Consider the following 11,919-nt stretch of genomic DNA (forward strand, 5'->3'; position numbering starts at 1 on the left):
AATAAAAAAAAGAAAAAAAAAAAAGGTTAGAGACTGCTCCTGTTGCACGTGAACAGTGTACAGCACCGTGACGTGCATTGCTTCGCGCCTTGCGAAGCATTTAAAGTCTCTGGTGCCCGATTTTCCGAGTTTCACACAAAGTCCGATGTGCGCTTTTCTGCTCGAGTCCACAAGCAAAAACGCAAAACGTTCCGTTTCCCCGAGCCGAGCGTGGAGGAAACCACCAGGACAAACAAAACAGACGAAGCTGCTTCCTGTCAGACGCTAATTTAACCTGCCTGAACGCGACACGTATCCCGGTCTGTTCTCCTGGCACAGCGAGAGTACAACGTATGAGTCAGAGTACAGCACCCTGCACACCTGCCACCTAGGCGTACCACCATACGCAGTTCGAAATGAGAAACCGAGACATACGCCTTTGTGTATTTTTAGCTGCGATGCTGCCATGGATTTATGGACGGAAATGTCAGATAGTCAGCCCGGCACTTTGGTCCAAACTTAAATATCTAGTGAGTCCCACTGACTATATGAAGCCCCTGACCTTTGCTGTATAGAGACACCCTGAGGATTTTTTTGGGGGGGGAAAATGTCACGACAACTGGAAAGATTGGTATGAAATTCAGTGTGTGTATATATATATATCTGCAATACTGACAGTCTGAATTCCCCAAAAACTCTCTTCATCTAGCGCCACCAGCAGGTCAAAGTTTTCACTTTGCTTTCGAAATGTCCTTAATCTGCATAAATGAATGGAATACAGCAGGTTTTTGGTTTGTGTGTGTGTGCGCGCTGTTATCCACAGATGAATTATCTATGACTTACCATTTTCCCGAACAATTTTCCAAATGAGTAGTTGACTGTCAAAATATGTCAGAGCGACAAAAAAATGAAAAAAACTCCAATTCTACATCAGTGATGTCATGCTTTTCTGTTGGCAGTGGAGTAAAAAAAAATAAAAAAAAATAATTTGGAAATATGAGCATTATCTTGATTGATGCGTTTCTGACAGTCTCAGTCAATATATATACATATTATTTATTTTTTTGACAGTTTTTGAAGTGCTCGGAAAAGTAGCACATTTTTTTTTTCGGATGAACGGATGCCACTGGTACTAAATGCTCAGCTTCAGGTATTGACTATAACTAGCTGCACAGGGGTTAAGAGATAAACCCCTCGGCTGCAGAATCAAACGAGCCACAGCAGATGCTCCAGTCGTTGGGACCTGCGTGGCTAATAATAATTTCCTGCAGCCCAACAGCACGGTTGAGTCCAAAGCCAATTTGTATCCGCACACATCACACACACACACACACACACACACACACACACACACACAAGCACGTAGCGGCCATTGATGAATGGGTGTCCTGGGAAGAGATGATGGCACAATAATTACGCTGTCGAGCCGGAGCCGTGCTATTGATAGCGGCGAAAGTCCATCCGTGCCGCAGAAATGTTGTGATTAACAAGCAGTTCCTCTCGTAGAGCGATACCCAAGAAGAGATAATTGACATGCATCGAAAGTGAAAGAGAAATTATTTGGCGTGAAGCGGGGAGAGAAATGCTTTAAGTCCCGTCTGCGTTCTGGCGACTTCGGCAACGGAGACGTAATCGACGTTACTTACGCGAACACAGCCGGTTCTGGCGGACAATAAGAAAGAGGACCTTAGAGCTCAGACTTGTATCCCATATCACTATGTTTATTTACAGTGTGCATCATGTGATCTGGGAGAACGTGTTTTTTTATTACCGACTTAAGGTAGAACATGTTGTTTAATACATATCTACCAATTGAAGACGCATAAAGTCAAAGACGGAACCGCCCGGAACGTTTACAGCCTGACGGATCAGCGTCTTTCTTTGGGAACCTTTCTACATGTACATAAACAGGCCTTTACTCTGGAGAAGAAATCAGAAGCTGTCTTCGCTGCTTTTCCAGGTGTTTCATCACCAACCAATTAAACAACCAGTTCTTGAAGAGATCCCATCAAAACTCTCTACAGCTTCAGGTCTCTTCCTATTGCTTTGATTTGGATGATGACAGTTTGTTTTTTTTACCCCAGTGTGGTTCGCAGACTTAAATTTCGACACGTTTCCACCGCCCTCCAAAAAAAATGAGCTTTCCTCTAATCGGGAACCACCTGAGGCAGGGACCTGAGGCACAAAACCTTGACAACATCACAGGTGGAGTGTTTCATATTATAAAAAGTAAAAAAAATAAATAAAAAAAAAAAAAGGTCTCAAATCATTGAGTTTCAAATCATCTCCACACAAATCTTTGGTCTGAACTGGCCTCACGTCGGCCTCAGCATCCGTGGAGTCGAAAAACTCCATCTCCAATCTAATGAATCAATGCCTTTTCTCCACTGACAACTCCCTGGGGCTTCAGGCAGTTCATCATGCTGACAGTGGAATTATTATTATTTTTTTTTACACCTGACTTTACGTACATATTGCATTACGTGTCTTGTTTGCTAAGTCTTGAATGAGATATAGGTTCCTACTCCCAAACTGAACCTGTTCGTACGACGACTGAAGATTAATCCCACCGCAACGCAACGCTTGGAAAAAAAAGAAAAAGAAAAGAACACAGCACAGATCTCTAAAAATGTATTAGTCAATGGTCGCTATCCAGTATTTGCTTCACCCGGTCGTCAGAGAGCTCCGGCAGTCCCCCCTCCCCCCCACCCCCCCCCCACACCTCCCCGGGTCGGGGCCACATAAAGCTGCTCGGCTATTTTTGGCTCGCAAGCTTACTGCGACGTGAGAGCCCCCCCCCCCCCCCCCCCCCCCCCAAAAAAAAAAAAAAAAAAAAAACCAGGGAGAAGAGCTGCTTTGAGTTTCTTCTCTACTTCAGGTTTGGAAACTGAGGAGGCGAAAGCAAAGCACAAACCGAAAGACGGGAGGTGTCGTGTCGTGTCGGGGTGGGGTGGGGTGGGGGGGGGGGGGGGGAAGGTATGCCAGCAAGCTAAATCGAAATAGTAAAATTTTCCTGCTTTGGATACAAAGCAGCAAATAAAGAGAGTGAAAAGCATCAGGGTTGTTGTACTCGTGCAGCTGGCTCATTAGAGACGTATCGATCACACTTAGTACACCTGTCATGGACGGGTAATCTGTTCCCTTACTGAGTCAGAAATTGAATTTCCTCGTTGTCGTTGTTTTTTTGATTTTTTTTTATTTTTTTTTTTACTGACCTCAGTTCATTTTGGCAGAGAAGGGGCATCGAGCCCTGCAGCGGGAAGGCTGTTTCCTGTTTTGTAGTCCATCAGTGTGACCCTGCTCGTATCGATATGACTTCATCAGACCCACACACACACACACACACACACACACACACACACACGTCGTCCTAACCTTAGCCGACCCGGTGAACCACGCAAACGGAATCCACTAATGGAAAAAGGCATCAATAACTTGCGGCTACAGACCGACATCAGTCAAAAATATTTGACGTTGACTTGTTCGGACGAATACTGATTCAAATCTGTTGATTTCCTAGAAATTAAAATCAAGCTTGCGTTGGTGCTTTATGTCGTCTCAAAGTTTGGTTTTGTATCGAGCAGAAAACCACAAATCTATCTTGTTCATACGTGACGGTAAAAAAAAAAAAAAAAAAAAAAAAAAAAAAATGGCAGGAAACAAACTAAACGCAATGCTAACCTATTATATTATGTAAAGTTGTTATGGCAAATGTGTTAACATAATGATTGCCTAATTATCTAACAGACAAGAAGAATTAGCATTCATTTGGAGTTGCGTTTCTGACCAACAAGTATCAGTCCAATGTTCATCCTTTTTAGCTCCGTTTTGGTCTCCACCAGCTCCTGAGGGAAATAAATGGCTCTAATAGCTGCTAACCGCTGCTCTCAGTTCCCTTGCTAGTTGCTGACTCATCAAAATCCGTCCAGCCGTGTGCCGTCGAACCAAAACAACATGCTGAAGGGTAATAAAATGCCACACAGGAACTGCAGAGGCTGCAGGATAACTGTCCGTAGGTTCATCTCGAGATTTGATTTGTTTGATTAAAGCAGCTTTTACTTGGAAGAAAACGAGCACGTCCGGTGTTTTTAGTTAGAGAAATCTCTTTTTAAAAAGTCAACACTCTGCAATGGCAAAAACGGTACAGATCGTTAATCCATGAATACCCAAAGAGAGCCAAGAGTTTAATTATGTAGCTTGACCAGAACATTGAACAAACGTTAACCCACGGCTAACGCTGCCAAATTTACTGCTCGCCATATTTTCATTCGCTTGTTGAGGTGTTGTTAATCATGCGAGTTATTTCCCAATAAAAATCATCCCAATTGCATTTATTTTTTTTAAACCAGGATTTCATTTTTTTTTAAATCACATAAACGTTCAGCCAGAAGGTGAAACATTGACATTCCCAACCTATTTCCTTTCAGGCTTTACAGAGACTAAACGCTTCAGTGTGATTCCTTTTCATCCCTGTAGTGTTTAAAGGACATCGGACAGATCGAATGTTAGCCTCGGCCCCGCTCTGTCGTTCCTTTTCTTTTTCTTTTTTTTAAAGCAGATAAGCCCTTTATTCTCGTCCGTGTGAACTGGCGTTAAGCAAATGACCTAAACAGACCCGAGGCAGCGTTGTGGGCCTTGTGGATGAAATCAGGCTGGCCGGGGTGAAGGTGGGAGCTTCGGGGGGGGGGGGTCTCGTGCAGTCGGATTTCAGCCCCGCTCAGGGTGGCGCATGTGTGTGTGTGTGTGTGTGTGTGTGTGTGTGTGTGTGTGTGTGTGTGTATTTGTCTCTGTGTGCGACACTACGAGTGGATCTGGATGGAAACCCAGCGGCTCCAACAATGCGGCGCAGGCATCCACGACTAAATCACGGAGAGCTGTTAAACGGCATGTCACGTCTCTCGCTGCCAGCATCCTGGTGGACGTGAGCAGCCAGAAACTGGAATTAATTCCAGGACATGCACCGTGTAAACTCCCCCTCCCCTCCCCCCCCCCATCAATTCACACCTACTGCCCAAGGCCGACGAAAAAACAAAACAAAAAAAAAAAACAGAGTTTGTATTCCGGTACGGTTGAAACTTCTTTCGGTCGGGTAATTGGCGCAAAGGACGCTCCAAGAAAATGAATGAATAAATAAGCACATAGGGGGGACTTTAGTGAGAAATGTAAAGGGAAAGCAAAGTCAGTGCATAAAAACGCTTTACACGTTTCAAGTTTGAAGGACGTCTTTCTCCTTGAAATCACCGCTGGTGCTGCTGCTTACAGAGGTCGTATGTATGTATACAACCGCACGCGGTCGACTGTATATTAAAAGTGGACGTAGCTTCCGGGTCCGGAAAACGACGCCGATGCAGAAATGTGTTGTAACCTGCAATACCACCGAGTGCCACTAGGGGTCGGCTAAAAAAAAAAAAAAAAAAAAAAGGCCCCCGGCTCCACTAGCAAAAGTTGTTCCTTCTTATTTGAAAATAATCCGGTCATTAATTAGAAAATAAGCTTTTTGAATGGGAGTCCATTGGAGACAGAGTTTCTCTTGGAGTCAGCCCCCAGTGGCCCTCTGCGGTATTGCACTTTAAGGCACTGATGCTTTCAATTTTCAGACCCGGAGACTACGTCCATTTTTATAAACAGTCTATGAGAAATACAGAATGAAAAGTGCAAGTAGCTCTGGTGGAGAGTCGGTCTAAACAATGAGGTATTTTTGACTTGGCATGAGCTGCTTTTGAAATAAAAACAAAACAAGTTTCGCTGTTGTTTTCTGATTCTAAAAAAGTTACCCGGATTGTTTACGCAAAATTGTAGATTTGCTTAATGTAGATTTGTTTAAAGCGAAAAGCAAAAACTAGCTTTACATTTTAGCTCACTTCTAGACAGCATTTACTAGAAAGTGAGTTTGCAGGCCGGCTGCCTGTTTGATGCGACTGTATGAATAAAGGCTTGTTGATTTCTCAGCTTGTCTCCTGCAGGCGACCGCGACCACCAGTTTCTACTGTTTCTTCTGTATAAACGCGGAAAAAAAAAGAGACTCAATTAGAGAATTCTCCCCCTAAAAATTGTAAAACTAAATGAAATGAGAGTGAAAAAAAACCTCACTGGGCGCCGACAGCAAAAAAAAAAAAAAAGAGCCCATCCGAAACTGGTGTTACTGCAGTGCAGCTCACTACAATGCGCCTCATCATTTATGCATGCGCTGAGAAATGCACTTGTATCTGAAGTGGAAAGGCCTTTTCTAAAGAGGCAGGGGGACTTCAAGTCGGGGGGGAAGGGGGTGTGGGGGGGGGGGGGGGGGGGCGTGTGGATCTCCACTCACTTGTTTTGGTGCTTTGAGCCCTGCAGATGCGCATGGTACTGCGCCACCGAGTTGAGCGTGACGCTGCAGACGTCGCAGGTGTAGCTTCGTTTCAGGCCTGCGAATCCAAACAGAGAGCACACACGTTAAAACGAGTAAAAAAAACAAACAATAAAAATAAAATACATCTGGAAGTCATACGCCGCCCGCTCTTCTTCCTCCCGTACAGGTGAGGGACATTTTCAAATCATCACACGGGGTAAAAGTGGTTTTCACTCTCCAGCGAGAAATCAAATCTGTCAAAGTTGGAAAAGCACCCCAATCTGCAGGAAACCGTTTCCTTCATGCAGATACGTTTCAGTCGAACAGCAGGTGAGCGTTCTCGTTTTCAGGATCGCTTTTAAAACAACGGAGGCTGCTGGTGATGAAGTGGGGGAAAAAAAATCAATTAGAGCTGCGCATCCAGTGAAATGTCATAGATTTCATGTCTGCAGGGGGAGGGGGGGGGGGCGTTGTGTCGGCTCGCGAAGAAAATGCCGCCGCACACTGTCGGAGGTGATCTCCGTTCATTCGGGGCGACGAACATCCGATAACGACGCAAAGAAAGATGAATGAAACCGCCGCGCTGGTCGGCCGCCTGCTTCCGGGAGAATCAATCAAAAGGCGGCAAAAGTATTTACGTTCGTCGCAAATACGGTGTCCGCGTGTATCTAAAGCGTACCTGATAACGACGCGTGAAAAACGAAAATAAAAACCAGCTCTGTAAACAGGATCCGTACAGAATACCCGAGACCTTTGGGGTGTCTGATATATTTGCCGCCAACCAAATTGAATAAAGTCGGCGAAATGTTTTAAAAGTCACACATGGCAGCGACCTCGGTGCGGCGGGTGGCTTGTGTTAAGTCGGCGCCCTGTTGCTGCAAATTGGCAGCGCCCCGTGTAATCGCAGTCATGTCGTACTAATCTCATTGCGTTATGAAAAATGGCCGTCTTGATTGCCTCGCCCTCACAATCGAGTTAACTCCCTCCATAAATATGCCTCGGAGCCAAAAGGCCAAGAAGAAAATAAATGTCACCCGGCGCTCATTGAATCACATTTCCATATCCTCCTCAATCAAATTTACGCCCGTGAATGATCGCTTGCTAAAACCGGTGAAGGTGGAGCCGCCGAAAAAACTTGGAAAGCGTGCACCTTCCTTTTTCTTTTCCTTCGTGGCAGGCGACGGTGAAAATCGGCAGTTTGCTAACGACTTCCTCCTCAGATGTTGATGTCAGCTGTTTCCCCTTCAAACCATTTTGATGGAGGGCAATATTCCCCTCAGACAGAGCGACAAAATCTCTCACTTTCACCCCCCCCCCCCCCCACCTCCCTCCACCCCCCGTTCCCCCCTACCCGCACCCGCCGATAAGCTGTACAATAACCACTCTGTCAGTCAGGGCCGCCACCGAGACCCGAGATTTCAATTCCGCCCGGCCGTCCCCAGACGCAGCCATGAGCTGACATTAAAGTTCTGCGGGCGGGCGGCGAGGGGCCCGGCTCGGCAGCGGCCCCCCTTTCTTTTGACAGCCTGCTTCTCAAACGGGTGAAAGATTATACGGCGGCTCCCGTATCCATCACTGCCAGCCACCTGTGGCTCTTTCCTCGCGCCGCTGCGCCGCATGAGCGATGGAGCACCGGGAGCCTTCGGGGGGTCTCCGTGGCAACCCCCTCCTCCCCCCCTCCTCCCTCCCTCCTCCGCCCACCATCACCCTTTCGCTTCTGAGACTCGCTCGTTTCGGTTAACTCGTCCCTCAGCTGAGAAAAAGAGAAGCAGCTCGGCGGAGGATGCGGAAAGAAGAAAAATGTGCAGTGAAGTCTCATTTATTTGAGTTAAGTTGGAACTTTGTTACAGTGAGAAAAAAACCCCAAAAAAACCAACCAGTGACCGGTTGTGGAGACGATGCATGAGGAGAGGGGATGCTGTCTGATGTCTCCTGTCTTCATTTGATCTCATGGAAACGCAGAGGTAAACCCTTTGAAAGAAGGTAGCCGGTGGATGAACTACTGAAAAGTCCAAAAAGAAAGATGCCAGAGGAATTTCAGGAGGTATCGTGAGAAATCTGCACGTGACAGCTGCTCAACCGAGTTCAAACCTCAGGCCGTACTCACAAAAACATCTCCAAGCCAAAAGCGGCTCGGAGGGCAAACTGAGGAGAAACTTCTAAAGTCAGAGATGTGTCAATCATTACGTTAGGACTTCAGAAGTTGTGCTCTCAAAGTAATTGATGGAGCAATTCAGTTGTAAAAGAAGTTAGCCGTCTGAGAGAAGTCAGATCTGCTCACAATCCGTCAGCCAATAATTCAAAAACATACTGATTCTTTTAAAGCGTATTTGTCAAACATTCGCTGCTGTATCACGGCAAGGCGTGAAATAGACACGCCTGTCCACTACAGCAAAAAAAAAAAAAAAAAAAAAAAACACAAGACAGCTACGCATGGGGCTGTGTAGGCGTGACAGTTACACGTTTTGCTGGAGTGGCCGTGCGTGTCTATTTCACGTTTTCTTTTAGTCGTCAAACTTACGTAAATGTCACGTGACAAAGGGAACACGTGACCATCGTCTCGAGACGAAGGACATTTTCCCACAGTATTAGGAGGTTGGAGGGGGTGACTTTGGTGGCACAACTCATTGACTGGCAGTCGGGACGAAACAAATCCAGGCGGGGACGAAGCGATTTATCGGAAAGGTAAACCTACCGCAGCCTTTCCGATAAATTGCTGCACGCCAAAGGCCACGCAAAACTTTTAGCTCTTGCGCCTAGACAACGACAAGCGTAGCTATTTCACGGTTTGCAGGGCATGGACGTGTCTATTTCACGCTTCGCCGTGATACCGCGTTGGAAAACAAGATGTCATCCATAATAGAACACAACCCCGTCTCTTCTCTCAGCAGGACTTTTCTCAGGTCTTTGCTAAAAGCAGCCTTTCTGAACAAGTCTACGCTTTTCGCTCCATTTAGGAGGAATCCTACATCCACAGATCGGACCTGACGTCGACAAAAAAAACCTGAGCAGGAATTTAAAAAGGCAACCGATAGTACGTTGCGGAGGTTAAGGCCTATTTCTGAGTGGCCTCCAACTCCTCCTCCTCGTCGCCGAAGCCATGAGCCGCACAGAAAGCATCAAATTTAGAACGATGACACAGATCCGACAACCGAAGGGAAGAAAACTCTGCAGCATTTTGGCGAGAGAAAGAAAATCCTCCTCCTTGGGGAGCGGCTAAAACAACAGCCACGGTCTGCTTTTATATTTGTTTGCCTGCCAGTTTCTTTGGGCATTTAAGTATTTCAAACCAAGGCTGAGGTACACTTTAATTTGCTTTTACATTTTTTTTTACAGACTCAGGTTTTTACAGAGTATATTTTTTGTACAGAGAGAGAGAAACATTTACGGTACATAAAAGGCCGTTTTACTTTTAAATGCAGAACGTTTGCTGCTTACAAGCAGTGTTGGAAAGTTAACAACCCCCCTCCACCCCCCCCCCCCCCAATCCAATCTCACGGAGGGGGGTGGAGGGGGGAGGAAGTCAATAAAACACGGTAACCGCTCGCTTCACCTGTACGTCCACTCACCAATGAGCCATAGATTAGGAGGTTTTTTAATGGGTGCTGAGTTGAGTTATTTAATTTGCTGCGCAGTAAATCTCCTGTTGTCTCGCGGCTAATTGAGACCTATTGCCTGAGTCGGGTCGGGAGGCAAGCACGGTGGCGGTATGACCGATCAGCCGTGCGCTCCCCTCCGTGTGGACTGTTTATGAGCACGGCGGGGAGGAACAAAAAAAAAAAAAGAAAAAAGGTGGCGCCGGTCCGGGGGTTCATGCTGAATTAACCAGCAGCCATCTGCCCCGCTGCGAGTTCAGCTCATCGCCTCCTCCAGAACAGCAGCCGGGGCCAAAAGAGCGTACGCTAAAATCAGAAAATTTCCCCGACGACGGTGGGGTGTATTTAGCGCGGGACGCTTTCGTGAAATGGACTTCCAGAATGAAATCATCACTCGAGGGGTGTTTTCATCCCCCCCCCCTTGAAGCAATAAAACAAAGGTGCGTTCGTCGCATCACGGACGAGATTGGTCTCCGAAATTGGACACAAGTTAAAAAAATGTGCAGCATAGTCGGGAATGTGATATCTGCGCCGGTACCAATCTGGTGTTTTAAATTGGACCCGTTAGAGGACAGGCTCTGCTCTCCGTCTCCTCGTGAAGACGACCTTGATCAGCTCGTTGTAATTTTTGTCCCGACTCTGAGCCGACCATTAAGTCAGCGATAGATCTCTTTTAGGGGGTCGGTAGGGGGGAGGGGGGAGGGGAGGTGGATATAAAGACACAGCCGAGAGCGACAGATCGAGAACTGCGAGGGAAGAGCTAAAAAAAAAATAATAATAATAAAAAATAAAAAAAAAAAGTGAGAAAGATGGAGACGACGTGCTAAATCGCATCTGCCAAGGAATGCATCTCCGATTAAGCGTCCGTGGTGAAGCCTGGAAAAAAAAACAAAAAACGCAATTTATCTGTCGGGGTGTTCGACAGGCTCGACTGCAAGTCTAAATTTAATGGTTCGGAACGAGCGCTGGCAAAAAGTAAAAGGGGCGCCGTGTTGTGTTTTTAGCGGTTAACACGAGGAATCATGAAACACTGACTTGACCGGAATACAAGACAGAAAGAAGGAGCGGGTGGATGCTTGATCTACGAGAACAATGACAGCGTTCAGACGGAGTGCTGCGACTTGTTCTTCAAGAGGCCGTCACAGGAATGTTAAACACTTCTTCCTCTTTAACCGCACTGTGTTGAACTCCACTGCCTTTTTGATGCCCAAGCCTGAAAATCTTACTATTTTTCAAAAAAAAAAAAAAAAAATTGGGGAAATATATGTCTATACCAAGACCAGAAATACTGGTACTACGAAGTGGGATTTGCGGTTAGCGAAGTTACCTGTAACTTCAGGTTAAACTCACAACGAATTAAAAATCAGTGTTACGATGCTGGTTTACTTCTAACTTCTGAAATAGCCACGTTTTGGCCTGTCTGGGCGTGTCTATTTCACGCTTTGCTGTAGTGGGCCGGCGTGTATATTTCACGCTTTGCGGTAGTGGACTGGCATGTCAATTTAACGCTTTTCTGTAGTGGACCGGCGTGTCTATTTCACGCTTTACTCTAGTGGACCGGCGTTTCTATTTCATGCTTTGCTGTAGTGGACTGGCATGTCTATTTAACGCTTTTCTGTAGTGGACCGGCGTGTCTATTTCACGCTTTACTCTAGTGGACCGGTGTTTCTATTTCATGCTTTGCTGTAGTGGACTGCCGTGTCTATTTCACGCTTTGTTCCACACGTGTATATTTCACACTTTGCTGTAGTGGACTGGCATGTCTATTTAACGCTTTTCTGTAGTGAACCGGCGTGTCTATTTCACGCTTTTCTGTAGTGAACCGGCGTGTCTATTTCACGCTTTGCTGGAGTGGACCGGCGTGTCTATTTCACGCTTTGCTGTGATACTGGGTAGTATTATCGCCTTAAGTGTCTATTTTCCTTAGTGCAGAAAATCTCAGTCCTCCCGGCCTGACTGCCGGTGTTTGAGAGAATAAAGCTTTTTAATTTGTTTAGCTTTGACCTGCAGATCATT

General features: G+C 46.1%; 1 protein-coding gene across 1 annotated transcript in view; it reads right to left on the minus strand.

Moving 5' to 3' along the window:
* The window catches only part of zmat4a (zinc finger, matrin-type 4a), a 103,532-nt gene that overhangs the window by 12,147 nt on the left and 79,466 nt on the right, over positions 1–11,919 (minus strand). The window contains exon 6 of the mRNA XM_069166152.1: positions 6,287–6,383. Within this exon, the coding sequence (XP_069022253.1) occupies positions 6,287–6,383 (97 nt within the window). The remainder of the gene's footprint in view (positions 1–6,286; positions 6,384–11,919) is intronic.

This window comes from Embiotoca jacksoni, unplaced genomic scaffold (genome assembly GCF_022577435.1).
Source record: "Embiotoca jacksoni isolate LCO1_2020_lvr unplaced genomic scaffold, fEmbJac1.0.p SCAF_37, whole genome shotgun sequence".
Classification (NCBI taxonomy): Eukaryota; Metazoa; Chordata; class Actinopteri; family Embiotocidae; genus Embiotoca; species Embiotoca jacksoni.